This window comes from Entelurus aequoreus, linkage group LG11 (genome assembly GCF_033978785.1).
Source record: "Entelurus aequoreus isolate RoL-2023_Sb linkage group LG11, RoL_Eaeq_v1.1, whole genome shotgun sequence".
NCBI classification, from domain to species: Eukaryota; Metazoa; Chordata; class Actinopteri; order Syngnathiformes; family Syngnathidae; genus Entelurus; species Entelurus aequoreus.
The window spans coordinates 26,428,961-26,445,873 of record NC_084741.1 but is presented as its reverse complement, the minus strand read 5'-3'; the positions used below and the strand labels follow the sequence as shown (position 1 = coordinate 26,445,873).

At 41.2% G+C, this 16,913-nt stretch overlaps 3 protein-coding genes across 7 annotated transcripts in view; 2 read left to right on the top strand and 1 right to left on the bottom strand.

Annotated features, from left to right (window-relative positions):
- The window catches only part of rundc3b (RUN domain containing 3b), a 92,305-nt gene extending 86,974 nt beyond the window's left edge, over window positions 1–5,331 (top strand). Inside the window, exons 10-11 of the mRNA XM_062062780.1 lie at window positions 723–835; window positions 2,859–5,331. Coding sequence (XP_061918764.1) covers window positions 723–835; window positions 2,859–3,004 — 259 coding nt within the window. The 3' untranslated portion in view covers window positions 3,005–5,331. The remainder of the gene's footprint in view (window positions 1–722; window positions 836–2,858) is intronic.
- Window positions 4,789–16,322, bottom strand: slc25a40 (solute carrier family 25 member 40). Its single transcript, XM_062062781.1, has 10 exons — window positions 15,949–16,322; window positions 15,751–15,852; window positions 15,467–15,526; window positions 15,242–15,348; window positions 15,082–15,149; window positions 14,871–14,995; window positions 8,108–8,391; window positions 5,960–6,041; window positions 5,805–5,882; window positions 4,789–5,728 (listed from the first exon to the last, which is right to left on the bottom strand). Exons 2-10 carry the CDS (start codon window positions 15,845–15,847, stop codon window positions 5,595–5,597), a joined length of 1,035 nt encoding a protein of 344 aa, XP_061918765.1. The 5' UTR covers window positions 15,848–15,852; window positions 15,949–16,322; the 3' UTR covers window positions 4,789–5,594.
- A 44-nt stretch (window positions 16,323–16,366) lies between these two features.
- dbf4 (DBF4-CDC7 kinase regulatory subunit) overlaps window positions 16,367–16,913 on the top strand; it is a 19,221-nt gene continuing 18,674 nt past the window's right edge. For 3 of the 5 annotated variants that reach the window (XM_062062777.1, XM_062062773.1, XM_062062776.1), the window contains exons 1-2: window positions 16,368–16,527; window positions 16,843–16,913. The exon at window positions 16,843–16,913 is cut by the window's right edge and continues 55 nt beyond it. The gene's annotated coding sequence lies outside the window, so the exon portion shown is untranslated. Of the gene's footprint in view, window positions 16,528–16,842 lie in introns of all 5 variants that reach the window. The other 2 variants (XM_062062775.1, XM_062062772.1) reach the window with 2 other exon arrangements.

Here is a 16,913-nt window from a genome sequence, read left to right as displayed (position 1 = left end):
CATTTGTACTTTAATTGTATTGGCAGTTTAAATAGGAAATATTAATTTAGTTTTTTTCATTGCAGTACAACGTAGTTGTATGTAAATGTATTTTTCGTCCATTATTTATGAGTTCCTTCTTATGCAGCATATTTGGTAAGTACTTATTTTTCTAATCAGCCTTACCAAATTCTAATGTTTGTGTATTGAATAAATAATCTTTGCGATTAACACATCGTTTCATTATAATTTGATAAGGTTGTAAACTGCAAGCAGGTTAGATATAATTATTGAATACGATTAAAAGCAAGAGAAAGATTACTAATTCAGGGTTATTTGAGTTTGCCCCGGACTCCTCTGTAGTGGAAAAGTTGGGCCCCGAGGACAAAAAGGTTGAAAACCTCTGTCCTAACTCATCTTTGCACTGATGTATTATTGACCTGATCACTGACCGTATGACAACCCGCACTTGCTTTTCAGGTTACCATATGCAGTTAAGGTAAAAGGAGCAGGTGCACTCAAAATCAATTGCATGATTAATCTGCGTTTTGATTAATCGCTGTGACAACACTAAAATATAAGCAAGATTACGATAGATTGGAAATGTCAGTTTAGTTTCTGTGAAGCATGGTCATCTGCCTCCAGGAAGTCCAGACGGACTGAAAGAAAACATCAATTCGGATTCATGTTTGCCTTTATTATTAGCCTTTATCATGATCCTGTGTGCTATCATTGCTTTGCAGCAAGAGCCTCCACAATGTGCCTGCAGACATGAGCCTATCGCAGATGACCCTTGAACCGGCACATCAGTTCACGTTGGAGGCCAAAGCAGCTTGTACACACTGGCCGTACCAAGGTACCATGCAATGCAACAGTAAGGTATAGAGCAGGGGTCGGCAACCTTTACCACTCAAAGAGCCATTTTGGCAAGTTTCACAAATTAAAGAAAGTGATGGGAGCCACAAAAAAAATTTACAATTTAAAATGAAAAACACTGCATACAGAGCTTAAATGCTTTGTGCTATATTAACCAGGGGTCTCCGACACACGCACCGGCACGCACTTTAATGTGGACATTTGATGTTAGTGCAGCCCGTGAGTTTTGAATGAATGGCGCTTGATAGCGTCATACTTGCCAATCCTCTCATTTTTCCCCGGGAGACTCCCGGATATCAGAGCGTGATGACACCGTCCTCTACAGTCTGCCCTTACAGTGTACCTGCTTGACCACACGTAAGTGACAGCAAGGCGTACTACCTCAGCAACCACACATCTTACACTGACGGTGCCAATACCCAGAATCCCATGCAGCACTAACTCTTCCGTACTAGTTCAGCAACCACACATCTTACACTGACGGTACCAATACACATCTGACACTGACGGTACCAATACACATCTTACACTGACGGTACCAATACCCAGAATCCCATGCAGCACTAACTCTTCCGCTCAACCAACGCAAGGAGAGGGGGGGGGTTGATGTGTGGGGGGGTTGTGGTAGCCATAGACATATATAAAGTGGTAGCGGGGTGTATAATCTAGACCGGAAGAGTTAGGACTGCATGGGATTCTGGGTAATGGTTGTGTTGTGTTTATGTTGTGTTACAGTGCAGATGTTCTCCAGAAATGTGTTTTTCATTCTTTTTTGGTGTGGGTTCACAGTGTGGCGCATATTTGTAACGTAACAATGTTAAAGTTGTTTGATACGGCTACCGTCAGTGTAAGCTGTGTGGCTGATGAGTAAGTATGCTTTGCTGTATACTGTGTGTGCGATTAATAACAACATGCAACATGCGGCTGGACTGGCACGCTGTATGTAAATGCTATAGAGGACAATTTCTGCAGTGCAATCAGGGCACGCCCTGTATCTAGTATTTATAGTCTAAATAGGATTATATTTTCCCTGGGAGTTATTTATGAGAGACACTGAGATCCATAAGTCTCCTGGGAAAATCGGGGGGTCGGCAAGTATGTAGCTGAGCCGCATCAGAGTGGTCAAAGAGCCGCATGCGGCTCCGGAGCCGCGGGTTGCCGACCCCTGGTATAGAGGAACCTCAATTTATGAACTTTGTTCTTCAACAGGGTTCGTAAATAGAGAAGTTTGTACATTGAAGCACATTTCCTGATAAGAACAATGTATATATAAATAATGGGTTCCAGCCTGGACAAAATCCATATTGTAGTAAAATTGTGTACAATTTGAACACACTATAAAGCGCTATACAGTACTCTATATCAAACAAACATAACAAGTAGCTGATGGATTAACTTTCTATTCAATAACAAATTTAAAAAAAACAAGCTTAACTATCCTCATTTTCAGTCGCCCTGCCGACACACTTTGCCGGTGCACACACAGTTTAAAATCACAACACTCCTTACCTTTAACATCCAGGTCGCTACAATGTTAGTAACAAACAAGAAATTACCTTGTCAGTTAATCTTCTTTGCGTGCAGCAGAAGGTAGGGTTAAGGGAGAAGCAGTATCAACAATACCGTACTGTGGATACTTCCTGAATGTTTCAAACCACATATAGTTTTATCTATTGCTTTCTGTGGACTCATATTCAGCTAGCAAAACTAGAAAAATGTTGTAGAAAGGCTAAAAAAAAAAGCCACAAAACATGTACACAAAGAAGCAAACAGCAGCGCCACTGTGCTGAACAAATGAGTGAGGTTACAATCAGCCAGCCCAAATTGTATGTGCTGCTGGCCACAAAATGGGTGGATGAAACGTTTCTACGCGAAGACAAGATTCTTACACGCAAGCGCACTTTTATTTGGCCTGTAGTTCGTAAATCTAAAAGTTTCTACAAAGAGGGGTTCATAATTCGATGTATTTGTGCAAAGTGTTGATCTTGTTTTGCCCCTTCTAGGAAACGAGCAGACGCCATCTCTCAGGGGACTGTGCGGCTCTCTGACCTCCGTCAACAGTTTCAGGTCTCTGGCCAGCCTGAGGTCTAACGAGTGTTTGGCCAGTCCTGCTGCAGAGGTCAGCAGCCCGGGTTTCACCCCCACGTGAACATTCAGTACCCCTCCTAATGTGGTACTATTTCACCTTTCTTCTATGTGCGCTTTGACACACATGTTTAATTAAGGGTAGCCTTGTGCTCCACTCACTATGTTTCTTTTACCTTGAATCACAAGTTAATGTGCCAACAAAACTGCAAGACTTCCAGGGTTTCAGGATTTGTATACAAGAGCATCGTCATACAATACCTGCACTTTTTCCTACGTTCATTGTGTTCTGCGAACAGATCATCTTTAGTTCTCAGGTGTAAATGTTCGTTTTGTGTGTGGTTTTGCTTAACACAGTATTTAGTTCTCAGGTGGTGACAACTATGATTAATATTCCAAAGCAAATTGACATGGTGACCGTGATGAACGCCCTGCTTGCAGCTGGTCTGGCCTTCAGGCTGCGGAGCTCAACAACTTCACTGCTTGTTAGCATTGTTAAAATAATTTGGCTTTTTATTTGTCATTTTGAATAAAATGTAATTGCAAAATAAGCAAGATTTTGGAGATTTAAACACATAAAAATACACACAATGAGCGTTTTTTTAAATCTTTTGCACTCATTCACTGGCTTTAGTAGTTGGCACTGACCAGGGACGATCACTTCTTACTAAGGATAGACACGATCCATACAATTATGTGGAACAACTTCTTCAATAATAGTGTCTATACTGTAGATTCAGTCTGCTGTCTTAAGAAGCAGAACATTAAGGCACCTATTAGAGGTTGAGCATGCAACGGAAGGCAAAGCTCTCAATTTACCGGTCGATCTACGTTCCCATCCTCACCTATGGTCATGAGCTTTGGGTTATGACCGAAAGGACAAGATCACGGGTACATGCGGCCGAAATGAGTTTCCTCCGCCGGGTGGCGGGGCTCTCCCTTAGAGATAGGGTGAGAAGGTCTGCCATCCGGGGGGAGCTCAAAGTAAAGATGCTGCTCCTCCACATCGAGAGGAGCCAGATGAGGTGGTTCGGGCATCTGGTCAGGATGCCACCCGAACGCCTCCCTAGGGAGGTGTTTAGGGCACGTCCGACAGGTAGGAGGCCACGGGGAAGACCCAGGACACGTTGGGATGACTATGTCTCCCGGCTGGCCTGGGAACGCCTCGGGATCCCTCGGGAGGAGCTGGACGAAGTGGCTGGGGAGAGGGAAGTCTGGGCTTCCCTGCTTAAGATGCTGCCCCCGCGACCCGACCTCGGATAAGCGGAAGAAGATGGATAGATGGATGGATGGGCATTTGTTGTAATCATGTCTGGACCCAATTAACAAGCAAGGGACGACGTGTAAATAGGTAAAATTAAAAAAATTAAAAGTGTATAAGCTGTGTTGTGTTTTGCGGCTCCAGACTATTTTTCTTTGACAAGGAGGAGGCAATAAAATGCCTCGATAGTATAGGTTGCTGACCCCTGTCGTAGTGGATGAAAGAAATGTCCTCATGTGTGTCCAGGAAGCACATCGGGCATATAGCTCATGAATGATGAACTATACACATATTTGTTCAATAATGAAGCTAGTGGAACCAATGTTCCCTCTAAGGTGCGCGCCTACGCACAGCAAATTAATGCCGCGCAGAAAATCAAAAATCCCATCTGAACTCTAAACGAAATAAACACATAATTTATTCTGTACGATTTTGCAATGCAACTCTGTGAGTGACAGGTGACAACAAGAGTGGCCCCAATGAATAAAACAATCTTTGTCCACACAGTTAAATTATCGTCTGTCGAGACACTTTACGGACAGGAATTCCATCAATCACTTTATTGAGCAAAAACCACACCAAAAACATGAGTAAAAAAACTTTTATCTATAAAAACTGGTAATTTTCTGCCATACAAACCAGGCTTAAACCAACTTTGTCATCCGTCATATCAACAGAAGCAGCTCGCTCTGTCTCACCTGCACCAACACACGCACTCATGGCACTTAGCCAGTGCTGCGTTTATGGCCACACAAAAAGTCGGACCACCCCAACGCCACACATTGTGTAAATGCCAGGTTGTAACACTCTGACTCCTCAATCAGATGTGTGCTTATTTTACTGCCATTTATTAAGGATGTTAATCTAAGGATATTATTCATGAAATGTTGTCACTAGATTTCATAAATGCTAATAAAAAGATGTATTTTACAGACAGTAAGTTACAGGAACTAAATGTAATCTCTGAAAGGGGTAACATTTCTTTTAAAGGCAGGACCCGCAGCCAGACATACAATACTAGCACATAGGTCATGAAAAACATGTTTTTTTTTGTTATTGTCATTGTAAGAGGGCAAAATCACTTATATCAGAAAATAATTTTAATAAAACATTTAAATTGTTATGTCAGGTTTGGGACAGGTGTGACGCTGGTGTGGCCACAGTGTGCACGTCTGATGTTGCTCACATGTGCTCCACTGAATGCTCAGGGAGTTTGTGCGTTTGCTCACACACATGAAAAATTAGAGGGAACATTGAGTGGAACATGAAATTATAAATACCATCATTAAAGCGTTTAATATAATTCTTGTAATCTCACTTCTGCTTATTGCAAAGCCTCACAGCGTCATTTTTAAAAGTAAAGTGTTGGACTTGGAACCTTTCAACTCATCTCTCAGGTCTTGCTGGTTTGCGGAGGTTTTAGTGTCTGTTCCTGGTTGTGTTTGCGGAACAAAGCCTTCCCAAACTCGTAGCTGCTGATCATGATGGCGCAGGCTGGCACCACTTTGATGATGCGGGGGAGGAAACCTGACGAAGAAACGGACAGGTTTAAGGAGAAAATTTCGTCTGGCAACAAAAGGTTGGCCCCACGTGCAACACAAACCCGCAAACAACCCCAGGACGCCGTGCTGTGCCACAATCCTCTTCATCACGCTCAAAGTGGAGGAGGCCTTGTGTGACACTGCCAACACAAAAAAACGTTCAATGACGATGGGAAATAAGGACATCAAAACAATGAAGAATGGACACCTTACTTACAATTCATCGCCTGCAGCTCCCCGAGTTCCACCTGCCGTCGTGTTTTGACCACGTCAAACGGTAACGTCACTACTGAAGAAAACTGACAGAAAGTGGAAACTGTTTTTACAATGTTGCTTGTACTTCAAAATAAACTGTAGAAAGGAGTTACCAGGATAATATTTATCATAGCTATGAGGTGTCCTAACTTTTAGGTAGGGACGTAACGATTACCGTTAAAATGATAAACAGCGGTAAAACTCCCGACAGTTTTTGTTACCGTTTAAAATTGTAATTATCGTAAAACTGTAGTTGAGTACCACACCATCACACAGCAGTACCACATGGTGACACTGCTCATTTCCTGGAAAAGCAGCTAGCGTGCTAATTGCTAGCTATCTTAAATGACAAACGAATACAAGACACATATTAGCATATTTCCCAATTTAAAACACCTGTTTTCCCTTTATAATTTTAAAAAATACACTGTTAAGCTAGAGCAATAGTTGTTTCTTCTGTCAATTAAAATAAAGATGTGTGTTAAGACATTATATTATTATTATTATTATTAAACAAAACTGTTGAATGTACTTTTTATTTCGTCACATGATTACATCCCTACTTCTAGATAGTGTCATCGTCTAAATTGAACTGTTGACAGATAGCCCCAAATCTATTAGTGGTGGTCTAACGTTATTTGTGGAGAGCTGCAAAAGATGTATGGGAAAACGCCGCAACACACTCTGAAAAACACCTAATGAAACCTTAATGCCTTTAGCCAAATCTGACAAAAAATGGGTACAATTTGTTAAAGGCCTACTGAAACCCACTACTACCGACCACGCAGTCTGATAGTTTATATATCAATGATGAAATCTTTACATTGCAACACATGCCAATACGGCCGGGTTAGATTAGTAAAGTGCAATTTTAAATTTCCCGCAAAATATTCTGCTGAAAACGTCTCGGTATGATGACGTTTGCGCGTGACGTCACGGATGTAGCGGACATATTGGGACACCATTGTGGCCAGCCATTAAGTCGTCTGTTTTCATCGCAAAATTCCACAGTATTCTGGACATCTGTGTTGGTGAATCTTTTGCAATTTGTTTAATGAACAATGTAGACAGCAAAGAAGAAAGCTATAGGTGGGAAGCGGTGTATTAGCGGCCGGCTGCAGCAACACAACCAGGAGGACTTTGAGTTAGATAGCAGACGCGCTACCGTGAGTACGCAGCTTTGGCTTCCAAACATTTGATCGCTTGCCCGTACGCGCGTGCTGCTATGTGCATGTCACGTACGTAACTTTGGGGAAATATATGTGCTGTATGAACTTTACAGAGGTGAACAGTACTTTGGGCTGTGGGATTGAGTGTGTTGTGCGGGTGTTTGAGTTGTATTGGTGGGTTATATGGACGGGAGGGGGTAGGTGTTTGTTATGCGGAATAATTTGTGGCATATTAAATATAAGCCTGGTTGTGTTGTGGCTAGAGTATGTATATGTCTTGTGTTTATTTACTGTTTTAGTCATTCCCAGCTGAATATCAGGTCCCACCCGCCTCTCACAGCATCTTCCCTATCTGAATTGCTTCCACTGCCCTCTAATCCTTCACTCTCACTTTCCTCATCCACAAATCTTTCATCCTCGCTCATATGAATGGGGTAATCGTCGCTTTCTCGGTCCGAATTGCTCTCGATGCTGGTGGCTATGATTGTAAACAATGTGCAGATGTGAGGCGCTCCACGGTACAGGCAAGGCTTTTTTATCAGCGACCAAAAGTTGCGAACTTTATCGTCGATGTTCTCTACTAAATCCTTTCAGCAAAAATATGGCAATATCGCGAAATGATCAAGTATGACACATAGAATGGACCTGCTATCCCCGTTTAAATAAGAAAATTTCATTTCAGTAGGCCTTTAAAGTGCAACTTTGTCAATACTTTATTTTGCCATTTTATTTATTTTATTTTGTATTCATAATATTTATTATTATTCAAATTAGGTATATTTGCACAAGGTACTGGGATCAGATTGGTATCGCCAATAAGCGTGAATTTTACTCATATGGGTCAAGAAAACAAATCTGTGACATCGCACGTAAAACCACAACAAAACAATATCAATGAATATAGGTGGTGGTGAGACAATGAACATAATGTGCAGACTCACTAAGCCGGACACAGCGCCCGATACGAAGGTCATGGTGAACGTTGGCTCTACGGCGTCATAGCGCTCACACAGCCACTTCTTGCTCCTCTCGTAGTTGTACCAGTACATGGCGGAGAAGGGCACGTCTCTGAGCAGCGTGGGCCCTAGACCTCGCCACAGTGACAGCCAACCGTCCGCCTCCACCGCTGTGCGAACGCAGGTGGCCAGCTGACGGTACGACTGTTTCTGGGACTGGAGCTTGGTGCGCATCAGCTCGAGGGGGCTGATCACCGAGACCGCACCCACTGATGGATGCAGAGAGTATACATTAAATGCACGGTGCCAAATACAGTTACGATTAGACAGAAGACTTGTGTTACCAGTGTTGGGACTAACGCGTTACAAAGTAATGCGTTACTGTAACGCCGTTAGTTTCGGCGGTAACTAGTAATCTAACGCGTTATTTTTTATATTCAGTAACTCAGTTACCGTTACTACATGATGCGTTACTGCGTTATTTTACGTTATTTTTTATGTAGTATCGGCTAGAAACAGAAGATCTGAGTGTGTTTTATTGCAGCGCTACGGTGTCATTCTTCTGAATCTCTTGTGTCACACGGAGGCGCGCTGTGTGTGTGTCTGAGTGTGGGGAAAGAGAGGGAGGAGAGGGATAAGGGGTGCGCGCAGCAGCATTCGTGAGGGAGGGGCGGAGACAGAGAGAGCGAGAGAGTTGTTTACGCGCATGCGTCGCCAGGCTCAGCTTTTTATCGATAGATTTATCAGATTTAATTTTTTATTATCTATAGCAGGGGTGTCAAAAGTGTGCACCGGAGGCCATTTGCAGCCCACAGCTAATGTTTTAAAGGCCCACAACACATTCTAAAAATACTATTAAAATAAACAAAAACATAACAAAATTGAAATAAAAAAGCTTAAAGGTTAAATGTAATTTAGAAAGAGTTGCAATGTTGACTAATAAAACAAAGCTGTTTTTTTTCTTTCAAACTGTCATTGCTCAAAACATAATATTGAATCATAATCAATGTTATTATGAATTATAGTACACACACTGTCAATTCTCTTATATACTCTTTATTTCTAGACTTCTAGGGTGTTTGATTATCACATCACTCTAAATGTATAGACTATAAAGTTCACAAACATAAAGAGGGATGCTAGTGGGGCCAATCTTTCCTTATCTCTAAACTAAAACTGGGGAAATGTGTAGAGTGTTCTGGGCTTCACACATGATTTTATTTCAGAATTCCTTGAGAGAAAAAACGCCTGGTTAGGCTTTGGTATGTAAAGTTAAAGTACTTCCTTGGTTTACAGCTATGTTGTTGTTATGCTGTTTGTTACTTATGTATGTTATGTTGCAGCTATTTAAAAATAGTTTTGTCAATTTGTTCTGGCCTGAAATAAATTGGCCCTTTGAAACATATCTTTGTCTTTGTGTGTTGTATGTAGACCACATTGCTTAGCAGAGTTCAGTGATGCAAATGCATGTCAAGTTGATCAACAGATTGTATTATTCTCCAGTGCAATAACAGTACTGAAATGAAGGCTATAAGGGCATTAATGGGAGCTTTAAAAAAAAAAGAAGAAAAAAAAAGGTAACTAAATAGTTACTTTTCACAGTAATGCATTACTTTTTGGTGTAAGTAACTGAGTTAGTAACTGAGTTACTTTTGAAATAAAGTAACTAGTAACTGTAACTAGTTACTGGTTTTCAGTAACTAACCCAACACTGTGTGTTACTATTCATATTTGTACACCAGTGGCGTGCAGTCACTAGAGGCAGGGGAGGCACGGCCTCACCTGCTATCATGGAAAGAAAAAAAAAGAAGAAAAAAATGTATTAAATTGTTATATGTATCCAGTGATTATACTAAAGTTATTTTCCATTTAACTTCACCAGTTTTAGATTATTTTTATTTTTATTTTCACATTTGCCATTCAAATACTGAGAAGAGACGGTGCGGTGATCAGCAGCCAGTTGAGGCACGTCACTGCGTTGTGCCTCAACATGGATTGTGCGCAATGACTCGGCTAACTGCTGGCCTGCTGTGCAGTGAGACTGTATTGCTATATGAATTATATTATACATTTCCGTAGTTTAGTTAGCTGAGGTATATAATGTACAGTGTATTTTATCAACAACTGTATGTGTGTAACATATTTTTAGTGCTGAGCATTCATAAAACTGCTGCGAAGACACACTGTGTGAGGCTCGTCTCATAACCAAGCACCTCCGCCGCAGAATGCACCGCCTGACGGGAGCGCCACATCAACCAAAGCCCACACCCAAACCCTCCACGTGCAAGACCGAATCCACACAAAAAAAGTCACTTAACAAGAAGCCAAAAAGTGCAAAAACAACAATGCTCGCGCTGCAGGAGCCACGAACGACCGCAGGGACACAACATTAGGTACACCTGCAATGCAGGTTCATGTGTTTGTAAATCTGACTGTGATGATGCAGTCGTGCCTCAGCAGACATTAACCTCACCGCACGCCACTGTTGTACACACTATACAGTGTGGTGTATAAACTCTGAGCCTGATTTACTAAAGGGTTGCGTATACTAAAACACTTGCCAAAATTGATAGCACATGCAAAGCTCACATCTTAAACGTGTGCAAAGTGGATTGCGTCTGTTAAGCAGTGTTGGGTTAGTTACTGAAAACCAGTGTTTTTGGAGAAGTTACAGTTACTAGTTACTTTATTTCAAAAGTAACTCAGTTACTAACTCAGTTACTTATACCAAAAAGTAATGTGTTACTGTGAAAAGTAACTATTTAGTTACTTCTTCTACTTTTTTTTTTTTTAAAGCTCCCATTTATGCCCTTTTAGCCTTCATTTCAGTACAGTTATTGCACTGGAGAACAATACAATCTGTTGATCAACTTGACATTAATTGCATCACTGAGCAATGTGGTCTACATACAACACACAAAGACAAATATATGTTTCAAAGGGCCAATTTATTTCAGGCCAGAACAAATTGACAAAACTATTTTAAATAGCTGCAACATAACATACATAAGTAACAAACAGCATGATAACAACATAGCTGTAAACCTGGCTTCACCTAAGGAAGGCACACATGACATACACAAAGCCTAACCAGGCATTTTTTTCTCTCAAGGAACTCAAAGCACTTTGACACTATTTCCAAATTCACCCATTCACACACACACATTCACACACTGATGGCGGAAGCTGCCATGCATGGCGCGAACCAGGTCCATCAGGAGCAAGGGTGAAGTGTCTTGCTCAAGGACACAAGGGACGTGACTAGGATGGTAGAAGGTGGGGATTGAACCAGTAACCCTCAGATTGCTGGCACGGCCACTCTCCCAACTTCGCCACGCCGTCCCCAAATGATGAATGATGAGCAGAGGCAGAGTTTGGAGTGTTTTCTTTAGCTCGCTTTCCATGTTTATGTACTCACTGTCCAGGTACTTGGAACATGTTTTCCGTGCCATTTGCTGTTTGACGCCGGTATCATGCTAATTAGCTGCCTGAAAGTGGGTGACTCCACTGTAGAAATAGCCTGCATGTGTTCTAGCACATACACTGCAATGGCTCTATCAATGTTGTCCTGGCTAGCAGTGCCTCCGTTAAAATCCTTAGGTGGAGCTGAAGTGGCATCGGAATCTGTGTCTCTCTTTACTAGCTTTGTCGAAGCATGTTGCTTTTGTAGCTGTTTCAGCAGATTTGAATTGCTGTTTTGGGCAGTATTCCCGTGCGTGGTCACTGCTCTCAGCACTCACTGTTGCTCCCCTCACCTCCCAGGGGGTGATCAAGGGTGATGGGTCAAATGCAGAGAATAATTTTGCCACACCTAGTGTGTGTGACAATCATTGGCACTTTAACTTTAAGTAGATGGGATATTTGATCCAAGACACAACTTACATTTAACTAAAATGTTCTTTTCTTTGTGCTCGACAAAAGAAAAGTAGTGAGAATGTTAAGAAACTCGACTTCTGGCTTCGCCATGATGTCTTGTTAGTTGTTATGAGAGTAGCGTATGTGTGCGTGTGTGTGTGTGTGTGTGGCCCTTTAAGATAAGAAGAATTGACAGCATGTGAGGTGAGTGACGTCAGTGAGTGAGTGGGCGCTAGAGGTGAGGGAGCGCAACAGTGAGTGCGTGCAGGTGATCTAGCTTGGTGGATGGCTACGTGCAAGACACCAATAAAGTCACAAAGTTGCAACAAACCGCCGGCCTCGTCATTCACCCTCGAGTCCGGAGCTGTAAAGACCCACTGCCGGGTAAAGTGAAGGTTTTTAGCCCCAAAGTACATAGGCCCTGGAGGAACGTCTCCCCTGCGCTCTTCAACTACGGTCTGGGAGCCCCCCTGCCCCCACCCACACAAAGCACGCCTTTTATTTTCCTTGTGACACAGAAGGACGACACCACAGCGCTCCAATAAAACACACTAAGATCTTCTGTTTCTAGCCGATACTACATAAAAAATAACGTAGTAACGCATCATGTAGTAACGGTAACTGAGTTACTGAATATAAAAAATAACGCGTTAGATTACTAGTTACCGCCGAAACTAACGGTGTTACAGTTAGTCCCAACACTGCTGTTAAGTGAGCAAAATATGGCGTGCAATCCATTTTGCGTCTATGTCCTTATTAATATGTAGAATATTTGCTGATAATAAAAAATGCCCACAATACTTGGAGGAAAAGATGCAAACATACAACACACTCAGTGATTTATCAACACCGTTTTGCCAGCAGTTTAAACATTTTATTTAGCACTTCTGAAAAGTATGTGCTAAGTGAAACATATTTGGTGCTCGCACTGCAAAGACAAGACGATTGACAGAGACTCCTCTGTCACTAGGGCTGGGCGATATGGCCTTTTTTTAATATCTCGATATTTTTAGGCCATATATATATATATATATATCTCGATATCTTACCTTAGCCTTGAATGAACACTTGATGCATATAATCACAGCAGTATGATGATTCTATGTGTCTACATTAAAACATTCTTCTTCATACTGCATTAATATATGCTCATTTTAAACTTTCATGTAGAGAGGGAAATCACAACTAAGTGAATTGACCAAAAGTGTATTTATTAAACAGTTATTAAGCAGTGGCACAAACATTCATGTCATTTCCAAAACAGAAAGTGCAAGATTGTCAGAGACATTTTAAAACAAGCTATTAGTGCATTTTTGTGCGTGTCACTAAAATGACGTATCAAAAGAACACTAAATTAAAGTGCACTTTCTGTACAGAACGCCATTACAATAGTTTAAAACAAACATACGGTGTTGATCTGGAAATGTTTGCCTCTGCATTTTGATGGTGTGGGCGTGTGGCACCGAACGGAGATGTTGACATGCGGAGTAAGCACTCCTCATTCTCGAGCAGGTGACTTTTCAAATGATGATACATATTAACAGTAATGCTACTTTTTGTAGCAACACTTTTGCCCCACACTTAAAAAAAATTATGGTTGTCTATTCGACATATTCCCACTTGAAGCCAAACCACCGCCAGACGATGGACCCCCTGCTGTTTTTCTTGGGAATTAATTCTTCCTTCATTTGTTACCAGATTCGCACCTTCTTTCTCTCGTATTACCACTCCACCACTCCGCTAGCATCACAGCTAACGTACCCATGCTGCGACCTCTCTGTTTCGCGAGGGCATATACGTATGTGACATATGACGTGACAGTATGTGACGTATGTAAGAAGTTGCGCTTGCAGTCTGTGAGAAGGAGACACAAGAAGGAGTGGGAAGAGCCTGTAGTGTAATGCCAGCAGCTAAAAGCAACTGCGTGAGAATGTATACTCGAATATCACGATATAGTAATTTTCTATATCGCAGAGACAAACCCGCGATATATCGAGTATGTCGATATATCGCCCAGCCCAATGTCATACTATAAAATATTACACATATTGTCCATTCAGCATCTTTTATAATTTTATAGCTACATGCTGGGTGAGTTAAGGGGCTGATTAAACAAATTCAATTGATGTATTTTGGTGTCTGCTGGCAGTTTTTTAAGACCGTTACTTTTTTTCAATAAATATATTAGTGTGTGAATGTGAGTGTGAATGTTGTCCGTCTATCTGTGTTGGCCCTGCGATGAGGTGGCGACTTGTCCAGGGTGTACCCCGCCTTCCGCCCGATTGTAGCTGAGATAGGCTCCAGCGCCCCCCGCGACCCCGAAGGGAATAAGCGGTAGAAAATGGATGGATGGATATTAATATATTATCAACACATCACCTCTATAAAAAAAAAAAATTCTTGAAGTATGCTTTTTTTTTTTTTTTTTTTTACACAGTAAGTGTAGCCTCTCTACCATGTGCGCACCTTGGGCGCTTAAAAAGGGAGAAAAAAGGGGGTTATGTTGTAGATGCACTTTGGACTGTGTCTAAAATGCCCATAAAATGTGGTAGATGTCTCTTGCATGTCTGAAAACATCGCAAACACTCCAGGAATGTGCAGATATTATTGAGTTTCTGCATGGTGACGCCACATACAGTATATATAGTACATGCAAAATCCTAGTTTAAGCAAGGCGGTCTCCACTACTTTTGAATCGTACACACACTGTTAGTACAGCACACGCAAGAGGCCCACTAACAGTACCAGGTACACATTTTATAGATTGCGCACGCTGTTTAGGCCAAATGTGTACTACACAGTGTGAATAAGTAACAGCAAAAATAGTACTATTGTAAATCACATGAATCAAATAATAATGGTGGTGAAATGTTTCACTAACAGGATGACGCACCTCTCGCAACAGCTCCAGAGACCATAGGGGCGAACTGTGCGTGGTCACCCATCTTGACCTTGAGCTTCATACACAGCTGGTCATAGCTGGTGAAGTAGATGACAGTCGCTGGCACTGCCATCACACTAGAGCACACATGAGACATGAATCAGATTAAAAGGGCAAGGGTTGCATGATCAGAATTATGAAAAATAATTAAGAAAAGCCTTACAGCGTTGGAGGTAGACCACTCCACAATGACCTGATTCCTTCATTGCGTACTATTCTGACAAAGGCGTCCTGCATGAGCACAAAAAAATTCATTTTTAAATGTGATTCTTTTTTTCAGCCCCCAATTATGACAAGTATGTTTAGGATTGTATTTTTACTACCGCTGTGCCATTAAAGTGGCCTGACGTTTTGTACCAGGCCTTATTGTTTCCATTCTCACACACACATAAGTGGTCCATAAGTCCATTGCAGTAGACAAAGCATTTGCCTAAACATTGAAAGAAAAATTGAGGCAAGGGTATCAAAAATGATACAATCAAATGTTTAGACACACTTCCCAATGGCTAATAGATGTGAAGGTGTCTCCAAACTTAAGTGGATTTTACCTTTGGGGAAGGGAGTTTTCTGTGCTTGAAGTCTGATTTTTACAACATCCAAAGGTGTGACTGGGAAGAGGCAAAAACAAACACATCAAAGTCCACACATTGGACTCAACTATTGCTAAACAATTCTGCCTTCTACAAAAATAACACTGCTGATATTCACTGAACAATGTTTATAACTAACAGAAACTAATCATTGGGGACCTAAAAGCCTCATAATAAACAAAGCAGCACACGTTTTTTTGTTAAATAATTGACCAAGTAACAAAATAGGTCCCGTCAATCACCCAATAGAGAAGTAAGCAAGGCTCCGGAGCACGACGCCGCCATCTGTTGGATGGGAGTAATGCCATGTTCTATGGATTGCGAAGAATGACCGCCCATGGCTTCTAAAAAACACGACACACCATAAGTTATAACACCATAGGTTAAAAGTATTTCCACAAAAAATTAGTAACGCAGTACTCGTACTGCCACATACTCACCAGTTGTATCAACAGCGACTGGTGGCGAACCGAAACTAAAGAGGACGTTCCACTTTCTACCTGCAAATTCTCATCTACATCAACAAATACTTGTCGGCATTAAGATAAATATTCATTTTGGAGTTTCATCCTGCACTACAATTTCCGAAAATAGACAGAATAAACACATGCGTTGGCTCAATTATCTTGCTTGTCTGTATCGTTGAATGATGACATGTTTCATAACATTTGTTTCTCTTTCGCACATTCGACAAAATGAAAATGACAATTCCAAGTATGCAAGATTACAAGTATGTTACACATACAGAAACCGATGATAATTTTTATTTCTATTTTCATATTATATTTTTAGGTTTTCTTTATTTTTTATATTGTTATAGAAACATGGTCTATGTAGAAACATCACATCCGAACAGGAAAGCGAAGATATCCACTTCCGCTGTTACCAAACTTCGATGACGTAAACCTGCAAACATTTTGTCACTCAGTGCCTTATTTACGAATACTGTGGATCAATCCCACGATTATAAACCACAAGAGAACAAAGAGAAATATGGACATATGAGATGCTGAGCACAAGTGAGTAAAAGTTAGTCTGTTATAGTAAAAATTAGGCAACCTGGCAACTCAAGTTTAAACGGTCACCATTACAAATTTGGTAGAGCGGGAAATGAAAGTTTGTCGAAACATCGACTTTGAAACTTTGTAGGGATTAACCAAACAGTTACAAATATAAACGGCGGGTGACATTCTACTTAAATTGAAACATGCGGCTGAAGCTAATAGAACGGTTAATTGTTAGCACCAGACACACCACAAGTTTTTTTCCCATAGAATGGACTTGTAAAAACATTATGTCAATGTGTACACATGTCCTATGTTTATACTCACAAGGGGCCAAATGAGGACCGTGACTCGGGTATGTCGACTCAAATTAACAGAGAAAGGCGTTTTGTTCCTGAAAA

Excerpts from the sequence above, each read along its gene's own strand:
- slc25a40 (XM_062062781.1), bottom strand. The coding sequence starts at position 15,847 with ATGGGCGGTCATTCTTCGCAATCCATAGAACATGGCATTACTCCCATC. Across the intron at positions 15,527-15,750 it reads CTTGCTTACTTCTCTATTGG|TCACACCTTTGGATGTTGTA; the intron begins GTGATTGACGGG and ends GCCTCTTCCCAG. Across the intron at positions 5,883-5,959 it reads GGAGCTGCAGGCGATGAATT|TGTCACACAAGGCCTCCTCC; the intron begins GTAAGTAAGGTG and ends TTGTGTTGGCAG.